At 42.5% G+C, this 14,902-nt stretch overlaps 1 protein-coding gene across 11 annotated transcripts in view; it reads right to left on the bottom strand.

The window, feature by feature from the left end:
* rnf220a (ring finger protein 220a) overlaps window positions 1-14,902 on the bottom strand; it is a 112,684-nt gene that overhangs the window by 15,731 nt on the left and 82,051 nt on the right. For 4 of the 11 annotated variants that reach the window (XM_058395260.1, XM_058395261.1, XM_058395265.1 and 1 more), the window contains 6 exons: window positions 14,212-14,341; window positions 8,463-8,511; window positions 6,474-6,569; window positions 4,323-4,365; window positions 1,675-1,755; window positions 597-718 (listed from right to left, as the gene is read on the bottom strand). In XM_058395260.1, coding sequence (XP_058251243.1) covers window positions 597-718; window positions 1,675-1,755; window positions 4,323-4,365; window positions 6,474-6,569; window positions 8,463-8,511; window positions 14,212-14,341 — 521 coding nt within the window. Of the gene's footprint in view, window positions 1-596; window positions 719-1,674; window positions 1,756-4,322; window positions 4,366-4,519; window positions 4,774-6,473; window positions 6,570-8,462; window positions 8,512-14,211; window positions 14,342-14,902 lie in introns of those variants that run through there. The other 7 variants (XM_058395263.1, XM_058395264.1, XM_058395268.1 and 4 more) reach the window with 4 other exon arrangements.

Genomic DNA, 14,902 nt, shown 5'->3' with positions numbered 1-14,902 from the left:
ACATTCCACTGTGCTTTTACTAGTATCTTAAGTCTACAGCCACACAGCGAGGAGAATAAATGCTTTTTGTTCACATGTCTACATCACACTTCTAATATCTATTAGATCTAAGATGAATAAGAGGCAAAACACATGCAATGCACCAAACCCTAACACCAAGAGTGCATTAATAATGCTAGAGCTACTGGATTAGAGAAGAATGGATGGGTGGGTGCTGCATCCTGAACCACTTGATATTGGGGAGGAAAAAAAGAAGCTACCAAAACACATTGGCCTACTTCAAGAAAAGAACAGGAGAAAATCTCTTAAGCGGGTTCAGGAAGCCAACCTCGCCAAGCCGTTCAGATATTCTACATGAGTAAGTAGTGCAGAAAGTAGAAGACTCCTTTCAGGAAAGAATGGTCGCCGTACGACTTCCCCTGGACACGGTCATGTGACTGCTACTTCATGTATAGTTTGCATCAGACATGATGCTTTTCTGTGCATGTGTAATATTGTTGCAGAGGCTGACGTCCAGGGAAAGGAGCAGGCAAGGAAGAGACAGTGTGAACTCTAGAGATTCAGAGGCTCTGCAAGGCCCGGGTTTGAGAGGCTACCTTTAACAGACACTCTTCCACATGCCTATTCATTTCCTCAACTGTTCCTTCCAGCGGAGCGCTGCACAGTGGACATACCTGTCCATCCTCTGGCTTCCGCCGCTTCAGCTTGCCGATCCGAGCTGCAGGAGACAGAAAGGAAGACAGAAGGGAGAGCATGGTTATCGTCATATATCGTCAATATGGTACCATCATGTGATTTGATCTGACCCGAACAGCCGAGTCTGATTCTATTAAACCGAGTTAGAAATAATCATGAGATCATGAGAGACATGAACATTTGTGTTATGACATGGAATATTCTTGATCCCACAAAGAAGCCAAACTGGGATCTGCATGAATACATGAACAAATTCCCCACAAACTCCTCCAACACTGTATTGGCAGGACCACTGAGAACAGATTGCTCGACAAGAGCTCTGAGGACAAACTAGGAGGTTCCCTGAGCAGATCTGATCAAATGTGTTCAACAGAGTACAGAGGCTGGTCATGCTAAAGAGCTGGTGGTGTAGACCCTGATAACATGCCATGCCACTAATCTGTGTGACGCATGCAAGAGGAAGAGGGTGGGAAATGGGGTGGGGTTGGGGGTGGGGGTTCTCTACCAGTGCGCGTGTAATTAGAAATTTAACGTAGCAGAACAGAGCCCATTGCGCCGTAAGTCTCTGTCGCTTTTCCTTAACTGCAAATGGCGTGCGGGGACATTAATTTTTAGGTGGCTGTGATTGCCAGAGAGGTTGAGGGAGACTTGAGGGAAAAAGAGGGAGCATGTGTGATGATTTCAGGGGGAGGGAGACTAGCTGAGAGAGAGAGAGAGAGAGAGAGAGAGAAAGGGAGATGAGCAAGATATGGTCTCCGTCTCAATCTCGCAGCGGACGGTAATAGAGGGGGCCGCTGGGCATCATTAAACAGGAAGAAAAAGAGGCAGATTAATTAGGAAGGGCAGGAGTTTTCCCAGCTAGCGTCTCAGATGAGAGGTGAAATACGGCGTGAGGGGCCACGGTTTAAATAAAGACAGCTCCATTAGCCACTACACAGCTGGGCTAGAAGGAGTGTGTGGGATTGGGGGAATTCTCACCGTCGTGTAGGCAGTAGGGAGCTAGGGGCACGTCTCGGGGCACATCCTTGCCGTAACGCCTGCGCCAGCAGAGGTCACCGACTGTTGACATATCAAGAAGCGAAGGGTTAAAGAGATCCTCTGCTCGGGCAGGCGCTACAGACAAGGGAACTGCACAGAAACATGTACAAGACAGGACCAGCTTCACCTAATCACTACTGCACTCGTATACGGACCAACAAGACATGTTCAGATAATGCTAGTGGAGAATACTGACCTTCTAATCTAATCAGAAGTATGATTTTTCACTTCCTGGGAAGCTTTGCTAATAGCATAGCTATAGCATTTTAATTGAATTTCTATATAACTGTAATCATTATTATATACTAAGAGACAGCTTCAGCTGATGCAAATGCATGGATATTGTACACAATGCAGACAAAAAGTCCGTTCATCCATTTAAAATGGGAAAATGATGGACGTGAAGTGAAATAATGTTGTTCCTAAACTGGTTTATTGCCAATTGTAATTTTTATATTGAGGGGGAAAAAAAAAAATCACCATGATCATCACTTCCAGAAATCCCAATCGCATAGTCTAGAAGTGTTTCAGTGATCTAATAGACTTCTGTGTGACTTTATTTATAGTTATATTGGTGTTTAATTCAAACTTGAATTAAAATTGAAATGCTTGTGAATGGGGGTACTTGATTGAAATGAACAATTGGGATAAACTGCATTTATTAGTGTTTATAAAAAAAATGGATTTTAGTAATTTACGTTTCTAGAATAGGTCACTGCCTCTTTCCAGAAAGATACTGAATGCAGCTCACAGCTTTCTAAACGAGTAATGAAGCGATTGGCTGAATATCCAACAGAAATGACAGCTTAAGTAATTAAAACGCAGTCTGATTTACCTGCTGTTTTTACAACCAATATTTGGATCTAAACACATTTCTGGCAGTTTAACTACCACAAAATAATCTGATGAAATATTTCACGTGTGTAACCAAGCATCTGGAAAGCTTTTATGTGTATGTTTTATGTGTTTATTAAAAAGTAAACTCTTCCTTGAAGAAAAGTACAATATTTACTTTAACACATCACATATTTTCTTTAAGTAAACGGCATATAGTGTTTTATTCTTGAACTCGCTAATAAATATGATGGAGCTGATAATAACAGGTTGTGTAACTGTAGCATACACCAATCAGCCATAACATTAAAACCACCTGCCTTATACTGTGTAGGTTCTCCTTGTGCCACCAAAACTGCTCTGATCCATCAAGGCATGGACTACACAAGCCCTCTGAAGGTGTGCTGTGGTATCTGGCACCAACAAGTTAACAGCAGATCCTTTAAGTTGAGGCCTCCATTGAACATTTTATTTTATCCAGCACATCACACAGATGCGTAATCAGTGCATCCCAGCCTGCTGTGTATGGGACTGCGTAGCTGTAGACTGGTCAGAATGTCTATGATGATGGCCGTGTGGGCATCAGAACTGGACCATAGAATGGAATAAGTGGCCTGGTCTGATGCATCATGTTTTCTGTTGCATGATGATGGCTGAGTGTGTGTGCGTCCCTTAACTGGGGAAGAAATAGCCCCAAGATGCACTATGAGCAATATGGCAAGCTAGAATAGGCAGTGTGATGCTCTGACCAGGTCCTGGTTTTCATGTGGATATTACTTTGACACATACCATACTCTACCCCTTCACAGCAACAGTGTTTTAAAGAAAACTGTCACACTTGAAACAACCTGAAACACTTGATAGGTGTTGATTCGCTCTGATCAAGCGCATCTGGAATGTTCTGAACAAACAAGTCCATCCATAGTGACGCAACCTCACAACTTACAGGACATAAACATTTACATTTCTAGCATTTGTCAGACGCCCTTTATCCAGAGCGACAACCTTCAGTCGTCAATCAGTGGTCCAACACCTTAAACACTAAGCATGCTACCAAGCATGGACAAGTCAGAGCTGTGTTAGTGTTAAGGGCCTGTTTGAGGGTTAGGGGCCTTGCTCAGGGGCAAACACTAAATACTAAGCTACCATATCCCCCATAAAGGGTCTGCTGCTAGCCAGATACCACAGCACACCTTCAGGGATCTTCTGGAGTCAGAGCTGTTTTAGTGTTAAGGGTCTGTTTGAGGGTCCCAACAGTGGCAGCTTGGTGGTCCTGGGGTCCGAAATCACAACCGTCCGATCAGCACTAAGCTACCACTCCCCCCATAAGGGGTCTGCTGCTAACGTCTTGGTGCACACCTTCAGGGATCTCGTGGAGTCCAAGCCTGGATGAGTCAGAGCTGTTTTAGTGACACTTGATGTAGAGATGTACAAAATATTAGGCAGGTGGTCATAATATTATGGCTGACATGTATATCTGTGAAGGACGCAACAAAGGTTTTTCCATCATGTGTGTGTTTCTTAAAGCGTCGATTCATACCACCATGATTCATGGTCTCTTGTTTCTAATTGATTCCAACCTAAAGTTCAATAAACTCCTCAGCTCCAAGTCCAAATGAAAACTGGTACTCACTGGACATGAAGTAATTAGTGTATAGGGAGGCTAATGGACTAATAGCTAGATACATAATTAGTTAGATATGTTAATTAGGCGACAGCAGCACATTAGAGGTGGTGATGGGAACATTACGTACCATTCAGTCGTGTTTGTCTGTTTGCCCGCACTCGCAAAAATGTCTGCAGGTGAGAAAGAAAAAAGAAAACATCAGTTAAAAAAGTCAGAGTGCCAACTTTTTGTGAAATGAGTCCGCTTCCACGCGCTGAAGCGTATTAAAGCCGGATGGCACCGGATTGTGCAACAATTTATTCAACAGCAAACTGGAGCCCTTACTTCTCTTTTGCCATTTGTTTTCACCTCCTCTTCCATTTCTACCGCTCCCGCGATAACGCACCGAAAGTCCAAAAACGCATGTCGCTAAATGGACGATGAGGTGTGTGTGGCATTCCTCAGAAGCCGGCAAAGGCCTGCGTTTTCAGTTTAAAAAAGGATGCGAAAGGATTTGGGGGGAAACATTACTATAGTAACAAGCGGCTCGATTCAGCGAACAAGCGCCATCTTGGCCATGAGTCACGTGGCCAGCGTGCGTCACAGTCAAAGGTCGGGCGACGCAGAGGTGAGGTTCCAGAGCGCGCCGCTAGGGGGAGACAAAGCGCGAGTCTACTGGGGTTTAATAGCGCGGTGAATAGAGTTTCATTCAACTGTAATTCTAATATAATATAATATAATATAATATAATATAATACATAACTTTCATTAGTGTTTTGCTTTGTGATGATAAACACATAAGAGTAGAACTTTAGAGAAGCTTAACATTAACAATACAGAAAATAATGTCAATTCATAGAAATATCATATCAGTTTTTCACATAATTCTAATGTGTAGCATATTACATTACTACTTTTCTAGTTGCTTTTAAGTACAATCTTTAAAAATAAATAAATAAATAAATAAATAAATAAGAGGTTCCTTATGGTTTTATATCGAACCTTTGGGTTATGTATTTGGACAATAGAATTTTTTTTTTTTTACCGAAAATGGTTTGATGTAGAACCCTTAGAGAGCAAAGAACTTTTTTTATATTATCTCACTATATAGATACTGATCTGAGACGTGTTGAAAGGACATGTCTTGGAATTATATATATTAGAAAAGATCAAATAGATTATTATATTTGTTAAACACAAATAAGAGGTATAAGTTAATCAATATATACAATTTTATACTTTGTATATTTTCTAGTCTAATTTTTTTTAATAATAATAATAATAATAATAATTATTATTATTATTATTATTATTATTATTATTATTATTTATTATTATTATTATTATTATCACTATCACAGAAGCCCTAAATGATTTTAAAAAGAACTTGAAAAGAATATAACTTATATTTAACACACACCCCCGCCCCCACCCCCCTACAGGGGTCTTTTCAATGAACCCTTCAAAATAATTTGACATAAAGAACCTTTTTCCATATATGAAGCAAGTGATAGAACCATTATAGATTCTGTGTAGAACCATTTCTTTTGAAAGTGTCATTTTTTTCATCATGTTATGGTGCATTATCATAATGAAAACATGATAGTTCACATACTTAGATTAATCAGCTTTATGTGACTGTTTATAGTTTTGTTTGCGGTTTAATAAGAATCCAGCATAGAGGAAGAACATTTTTTAAGTCAGTGTATATTAGACTTCTGGTCTGAGCAGAGAAGATCCTCCCTCAGTTTGAGAGTGAGAGACAGTCAAGGTGAGGCCCGATTTCTTCCAGCCACAACTCCATAGAAGAAGGCAAGAAACAAACATTTCAAGGACATCGGCGTGGCGGGATGGTGTGTGGAGGCCAGTGGAGATTAGCCTGGGGTTAAACCATGCATGATTACATATCAGAGCAGGGCACACATTACGGCCTGAGCAAATCTGCAGCTGGAGATTGGGAGAAGAGATCTCTGTCCCTGTTAATGTGGCCAGCAGTCAGATCCATTCAGGGATAAGATGGAGGATATTATGAGAGGAGGAAATGGCAAAGCGCATGTAGACACAGCAGCACATATATCTAATCTATCCTTACTTTGACATTGCACTTAATTGCCCTTTAATCTACAAGATCTTTGCTTTTGTTTTGGTAAGGAGCAGTTGTCATTCACTATCTTAAGCTTCCCTGAAGCCATAAATCTAACTTAAATAAATGGGTTCATATATCCATGAGTGTGTAAAAGCACTGCTTTGGTTCTGTATGTCATTGCCATTCTTTGAACAGGTTCTTTGCCTGGCTCACCTGGTATCTGTCAGAATGGTGCGGGTCGTCGGAGGACAGCGGTGAGATTACTGGAGACTCTCCCTCACGCTTGATGTGCACTGACAGCAGGAGAGACTGAGGAAAGAAGGAGACATTGAGAGATGAACAGTCTGCAGTCATGCACAGGATAAATATGTCACCCGCAGCCCAGTTCATCATTTCTGACGGGCCGCTCCATGCTATAGAACCAGTTTTAAGGGCACTAGGTTTAGGTTAGCCAGAAGGCTATAAAGACGCCACACTGGGTAGCATCATAGGATCCACTTGGTCTACTTTCATTACAAGTCTCTCTGATAAAAAAAAAAAAAAAAGAAGCAAGCGTTTTCATTTGTTCTATGGCTGAAGGAAGGCAGGAGCGTAAACTCGACTTTCTTTACTAGGAGTCTTGATCTCTGGCTAGCCTTTTATGAGCCCGCTATAAAATATTTGTATTTACAATCCTCTCCAATTAATCAAAGCGAGAGGAGGGGTAGCGGCTTTAGTGGGTGACAACTGTAATCTAATATTAATATGTGAAAAATGGCAGGCTCGCTCCACGGGGACAGTAAATTAGACATTATGCATGGCTTCTTATGCTTTTGAATTGCAAGGTCAGGAAACAATTTATTTGCCAACTCAAAGCCTTTGGAGCTTAGGGAATATTGGAAGAGAGGGAGACAGAGAAAGAGAGAGAATTAATGTGCGTATATGTGTGTGTAAACCATTTATGTGGCTGTGCAGTATATTGAGTATGAAAAATGGAAAAGCTGCCTTGCAATATAGAAATTTCTAATCGTTCGCAGCTTGCAGTGCAGGAATAGTCGCAAATAATGACATCTGAACATGACATCAGTTGCTGTTTTGCCGATTCGAGTTGTTCATTTCAGGCCGATGGGAACGGAGGAATTTGGCGACGGACTTGGTCTCTGACCCGCTGGATTAGTGCCAGCCTGGGCTGGCATGGAGTCGCTATGGCAATGGGCGCTCAAGAGGAGTGTGAAAAGCAGATCGGGCCAGAACGGGGTTAATCCCCTTTAGAACTAGCATGCCAGGCCCGATCCGTCAGCTAGCGCGGACCCCCAGTCCCTGTTGGCCTCTTCATTTTCCACACACTGCTGAGGAATACTAAACGCTAGCTGTGGAATGCTCGGTCACGTCTGCACTCTACCCCTCGCCCACTTCCTTGCCCACTTTTTCTAAGGCGCCCGATTTTGCATAAGCATGGGTCGGAACCTCATTTCCCTTTGCCGCTGGCACAGGTCTCATCCAGACTGGAATAATGATGTGAATTGCTCTTATAAGCCCCATCGATCAAAATCATTGCACTGTTTAAAGGTTTCTTCCTTCAGATAAGACCGTTCTCTGAGCTGGCATTTGAAAAGAGATATAGTGTAAAATAGAGCTCAGTGAGCTCAAAGTGTCAGTTTTACATGTATGGCTTGATGTTAGTTTAAGTTGATATTAAAAGCCCTATCTAATCGTTTACGTGTGACATGTGAACCAGTAAATCTCTTTTACAGAAGTCGGCGATAAGAGCAGACTTTTGTGCCAATTGGGCCTGCATATTTGGCAAGACTCCAGTGATATGAAATGTCATATCTCTCCTTCTTTTTCTCCTTTATCTCACTTTCACTCTTTCCCTTTTCTCTCCCTCTCCCTACCGTGTCAATAACATATTGATGTATGAAGAGTAGCTTTAGAAAAATTCCGAGTGGAAGATAAGGCCAAACACGATCCTCTCTCTTCCTATTTAGACTGAAGAGAACAATAAACCCTCACTGGCATAGTTACCATATGATTGTTAATGAGGCTAAGCAGGAAAGCATCTTAAGCTCTCACTTTTCCATAAATACATTACTGCAGGAAATAAAGGAGCATAATTCTATAATTCCTCTCTCATAGCTAAGTGGGGCTCTTCGTACTGCTTAATAGAATGGAGAAGAGCTCTTATTGCTGTTAACGGCATTCGAACCAAAAAGACCACCTTACCTTGGGCGTGCCAGGCGCTGTGCTGAGATCCTTCGGTGATGGGTTCTTACTGCAGAAAGAAGGGAAATATTTTAAAAATCATCATAAATATGACAGAATGGCATTCAGCAACAGCATGAGCCCAAACCTGGACTTATATAGATTTATAGGGACTAGCTTTGAAAGAAGTACATAATGTTTCATGCAGACATGATCTCCTGGACATTTCAATGTGTTTTTCCATTTTTTTTAGAGCTTGTTTTCGTCCACCATGCGTCAGCTCTCACTTCGGCTCAGGATCAAGTCTCAGAGGCGCCTCGCTTAGAACCTAAATAAGCATTTAAAAGGACAGCTGAGACAAAAGTCCATGAAGCAACACAAATCACAGTTTTAATCATGTGGAGATGAAAAAACGGTTTTTCGCTGCTGCAGCCGTGCCCTCTGTGCCACTCAATCCTGGCAGCCCAGGGCCATGCTGTATTTGAAACAATTACTGTCCAAAAGTACCTCGGCTAAGCAGATTTGGGTTATAATTTTTTTATTGAAGTAATCATTCTCATGGATGTGCTCATCCAGTCGTTCATACCCTCTCTTCTTCTACTCTCTCTCTGTTTCTCTCTGTCTCACTCGCTCTCTCTCTCTCTCTCTCTCACACACACACACACACACATGCACACACACACACACACAGTTTGGCTGAGGCAGGAGGAAATAAATGATTTTGCCATTATTTGATTTGTCAGTGAAGCGCCTTGGGCACTTAGGACTTTGAAATATGTCGAGGACAATGCGCCGGCTTGTAAACATTGTATTAAGGAGGCAGAAAGAAGCGGAGGGGAGTGTGTGTGTGTGTGGGGGGGGGGTGAAGAGGCAGAAGACCCCCCCCCATTTCTTTCAAGTGCGGCCTGCGGGGGAGGGGTCGACGGGAGAGGGGGGGTCTCCATTGAATCACCGCCTCGTGGACACAGCCGATTGAAGATGACTGATTAGAAAGCAGGAAATATTAAACGAGCCGGCTAAAGCATCCACTGACAATAGGGACAGACACATCAAATCAGATCTCTGCCTGAAACATTAATATCTCTTATTCTATCTTCTCTTCCTCATCTCTCTGTCTCGCACACACCTGCACACACACTGGCGCATCTGTTTTTTTCTTATTTGGGATATATTTTCCTTCCGTCTGTGCAGTCAGTTATTCAAACTAGGTACTTCTTTTCTATACATAAATGCAACAGTATAATGACCCTTATATCCTCTTCCTTGAACTAGTCCTGTAATGGCTGTGTCCAGCTGTGTTATTTCTAATGCTGAGAAATGATGAGGTCAGCTGCACTGACAGAGGGGGAAAACATCACCCTTGTCATATCACTTTGGGTCCCTTGTTCGCTGCTGAAGCACTGAAATTTAATCTGCCCAAGCTCCTAATCCAGAAACACGATTTGGCAAGTCTACTCATCTCTGCCACTTACAACCAGAGAAGGAGGAGCACTAAGCAAAATGGGATGGATGTGAGTGTGAGAGTCCTTTTTTTTTTTTTAAAAAAGGGATTTCATCAGTCTGATATATTTAATATGTTATACTGGTTAGTGAAAAAGGAGAATTAAAGCTAACTACCATGAATGACAGGTAAGGGTGGAGTCAGCAGTTAGCTCCACCCTCATGCAGGTAATAAGCTTCATGCCTGCCTCTTGGGCAGTTAACGTGATTGATCTTACAAGACCCGAGCAAAGAGATAGAGAGAGAGACAGAGAGAGGAAGTGAAAGAGACAACACAAATCAGGACAGGGCCTTGAAAGAGGATGAATTGCCCCATCGGAGGCAGTGCACTGGTTGTGAGATAATAAACACACTCCCCCGGCATCATAAATCCACCACTATGGCACAATGGATCTCACTGGCCCTTACTCACTCCCATACACACACACCATAAGTGTACTACACCGGCAAGTTGAAAAGCATGGTAAAAAGGATTCATCTCGCACACTAAAGACTCTTCAGTTTGTCCCTCGGGAGGTATCCTTAAACTGCACAACATTTACCTCACAACACTCACACTGTGAAATCTTCCACTCTTAAATACCAGTGATGAGACTCGTCACCATAGGAAGCTCGCAGTTTGTGCAGTTTACGAACCAAAACTTCAAAATAAAAGGAGAAGACAAAGAATGTAGTCCATGCAGGATGCTGTGGTTTAATTAGTGCTACTTCTTTCATTTGGGTGATTTTGGTGATCTCATAAAATCCAACCTTTTTGCTTTTGGTCTGATTCTCATGAGGGTAATAGACTAAATAATAGTGTTAACTACTGTATGTTTCAGATTGTGAGACTGCTCACAATGCTAAATATCTATATCTAATATCAGAAATGTATTATACCCCCAACAGTGCATTTATCCGACAGTTTTTTTTATCAACTTACATGTGAGTTTCCTTTAAATTTAACCAGCAAATTCTATACATCATGCTAAAAAACATCTTGGCTTTAGGTTTCTCAAATGGTTTGAGAAGCTAGGAAAGCTCAACTATACAAAAAAATAAGTGAATAATACACTTTTTTGTTCAGGCATGTGACTTAGTAATAAAACAATTCATTAACAACTGCAAATTTAGAGATGCAGACTTCACTGGTGCCAGAGATAACCTCTCTCCTGTCTCCTCTTTCCGAAAAGCATTCACTGCTTCATACGCTCTTAAGAGAAATCCTTAAAAGTGTTTATTTTCAAGCAAAAGTAGTTCCGAAACAAACTCCGAAGCAACAGTAAGAATGCTTAACTCTCCTAAGGCCTTTTTTTCTAAGTAGTACATCATCTACACACTCTTTTACTTTGCTGCAATGTATTGAAATGATGAATTTGTGTAGCTAAAAGGCAAGTTTATAGACACAACAAGGGCATCGGGCTCTGTCTCACACCTCTTCAAAAACAACAGGGGCAGTGGGGGTACGGTCTGTGTCATGTGCGAGAGATTTTTATTCCTTGTTCTTTACTGCTTCACCATGCAGGGTGACAATGAGAGAGAATGACTTTTGAAGAGGCAGCCATCACTGCCAGAGAGAGAAAACAAGGAGAGGCAATGTTGAGGCCCTGTTGTCAAAGTGACAGCTATGTGAGAGAGAGACAGCAAGAGAGAGAGAGAGAGAGAGAGAGAAGGGGCTTGGAGGGAACAGCATAGAGAAAAGATGAAAGGAGACACAGAGACAGACAGATGGGGAGATGCAGAAGGAGGGCTGGAGACACTTTTTCCCGCGTCACGGCGGCGCGTCGGAGGGAATGTCGTGCGAACACATCAGCGCAAGCTTTCAGTCTGTCCTGTCAGCCCATTTTGATATGACTGACAAAGCCAGGGACAGAAGGAACAGAGGAGACATATAGAGGTTGAGTTGGCTTTCGCTAACGAGACACCAGAACAAAGATGAAAATAAGGAAAAGGAAAAAGGAACCCCAGCTACGGCTTTACGGTCTGCGGTTATGAAAGGTTCAGGAGTGGGGAGATGACAAAGCTATAAGAAGGAGGTTTTCTTTTATCAGTGCCACAGTCATAGCCAAGAATTAATTCCAGGCTACTAGATCTCAAGAAAACACTTTCTGGATGAACCAAGCGCATGCTTTGACTGTCAGAGAAGAGAGAGAGAGAGAGAGAGAGAGAAAGAGAGAGAGAGAGAGAGAGAAAGAGAGAGCGAGAGAGAGAGAGAGAGAGAGAGGAAGAAGACGAGAGAGGAAGACGAGGCTTGAGTGCGCAAGGGAGATGTTGAAAATTGAATAAATACCAGTCGAAGACTGAGGGGGGGTTGTACACTAGAGATAAAGATTGCTTTTGGTACCGTTTGCCACCCTGCTCTCCCTCGCTCGGTTGGTGGCAAATTGATTAGGTGGAGGGGTTTGGGAGCATCTGGGATGTGGGTGTGGGAGGGTGAGGGGTAATGTAGATTGCTGTGTGCAGGCGGATGTGTAAAGGGCATGATGGATTCCCATTTCCATACGCGAGGAAGCGGAGGACACGCTAAGGAAAGAGAGAAGTAATGCAATGAAAGGGAGGGAGGAGAGAGAGAGAGAGAGAGAGACAGAGAAAGCTGGCAGTCCCAATCTCAGACACGCTCACCCACATCCATCCAGACATCTGCCTAATGCTACATCTTAAATAGCCTTCTCCATTTTACATGCACTCCATTCTCATTTGCTGCTGAATGAAACGGTATCATTAAAGGGAGATTTACTACAAATTGCCATAAATTTGCCATGTCACTTTCAATGATCTGTGTGAGTGTGTGTGTATATATGTGTGTGTGTGTGTGTGTGTGTGTGTGTAGCACAGGCTCGCCTTGCTGGAATCGAAGAGGAGAAGGAGGACAAGGCGGCTGCTGCTCTGGATCGACATGCGAAAAGATCTCTGTGCCCAGTTATATGGTATATCCTAATCTACAAGCTCATATAAATTACCCTATTCCTTAAAATCCTCCAACCAAAATAACGAATACGAAGAGTAATGATAATTGTATGGCTTAAGAAAGAAAAGTCGGCAAACTTACCACAACCAGCCGCAGCTTCTATTGTGTTTATAATATTATTTTCAAATAGTTCTTTCTAATTCATATGGGCTTCTGTTGAAAATAGTCACGTCATTGGAATAAAAAAAAGAGAGAACATAAGAATCCCATAATCCTGATAGTTACTGAATGCCATGGATATACGTCTCTTTCAATTTTATTTGTATATCACTTTTAACAACAGAAAATCTTAATTTATATTTACCCCTATTCAGCAAGCCAGAGGCAACAATAGCGAGGAAAAAACTTCCTGAGACGATATGAGGAAGAAACCTTGAGAGGAACCAGACTCAAAAGGAACCTGAGTGACACCAGATAATAAATCTTTCCTAAAGCGGTGCATAAGCATCAGTTTGAAAAAGATAAAGCACCTTGCTTCACATATCTTAAAGGCAGAATGCGTCATCTTTGACTTTTAATCTGTTATGCAATATGGAAGAACTGCTAGTGCCTGGCAAAAGGGATGAAATCAGGGTAAAACTGACTTTGTGGAATCTGTAAATGGTAAATATGATAAGATACATAAAACCATTGAAAAGAAATGACCTGAAGAGCAGAGCAAGTTAGACTAAATCACTCTGCAGTTTCTGCCTTTGATGAACGAAGAGTTATGATGCCATTTCTCAAAAATAACCCCTGCTGTCCAAATTGGCAACATTGATGGCAACATGCTGACCTTTATAAATTATTATTCTTTACCTCTTTGCTGGCATGTGATGGATAACTAACACTCATGCAGGAGAGAGAGAGAGAGAGAGAGAGAGAGAGAGCGCTCATACACAGAAATGTTGCTGATCTGTAACAATACAGGCTTAACTAGGAATGCAACATATCTATATTGTTTATATTGTGTCTGTTTCCTGTTTAACAAAGAAGGATTCATGCAGAAAGGGAAGTACTAGCAGCTGCATAGGAAGCGCAGATTGTGTTCAAGACTGAGTTCATTGTAAGCTGAAGCGTTATATGTTGTCGGCTGCCATGTTGTGTCAAAGAGGCAACCACGGTGAGTGATGGCACACTGTATGGATCTCTCTGATCCACTCCACATGCTTAACCTGGCCAGCTCCAAAGCCATGACAGCACCAGGGCTGATTTATGACAGACGGGCTTCAAAACTAGCTGAGGAAAGACTGGGCCATTAGGTCAAGAGCAGGTGGGATCTCACTGGCAGCTCTGAAAGCTAACATGGTAGGAGAACATACTGTCTGGGAGATGAGTGTCTACCTGATGTGCAAATGGGTGAGCCTTTCCATCTCCTGCTCCATGTGTTCCTGCAGCTCTCCAGGACGCAGAAGAACCTGGCAGATAGGGCAGATGGGAGCCTGGCTGTCATACAGAGACACCTTCTTCTTGCCTAAGAGAGAGAGAGAGAGAGAGAGAGAGAGAGAGAGAGAGAGAGAGAGAGAGAGCGTCAACAGTGAAATCCAACAATAGGGAAGTGACCTACATGAAAACTTCTCAAACATATTCGAAATGTTCTTTCCATTGCCAAACCAGTCAAGCAGGACGGTATTTGAATCTGATTTGCACAACAGGGAGACTGAGGATGAGGAAAAGTGTAAGTGAGAGTTCTGTGTGTGTGTGTGTGTGTGTGGGTATATGGTGAAGGGCAGGGGTGAGCGCTGTGGCTTGCTCAGGGTAGTGTGTGTGTGTGTGTGTGTGTAGCTCGTGGATTAAGTGGCTCGGATTTCAGTAGCAGGAGAATCCGTCACCCTCGGCCTCCTGTCTCCAGTTCCCTCATTAGAGCAGAGGCGAGCTCAGTCAGCCCAGCAGCCCGAGAGGAGCTGCTAACTTACTGCACCTCACCAACTCTCTACAGCATCTCCACTTCACTTCATAAGCTCAGTTTTTGATAACTTCCACTCCAGCACAATACAAGCTAAAAGAATGCACTTTATTCACACTATACTATATA

Source organism: Hemibagrus wyckioides, linkage group LG07 (assembly GCF_019097595.1).
Source record: "Hemibagrus wyckioides isolate EC202008001 linkage group LG07, SWU_Hwy_1.0, whole genome shotgun sequence".
Classification (NCBI taxonomy): domain Eukaryota; kingdom Metazoa; phylum Chordata; class Actinopteri; order Siluriformes; family Bagridae; genus Hemibagrus; species Hemibagrus wyckioides.
This window is presented reverse-complemented; position numbering and strand designations above follow the sequence as displayed.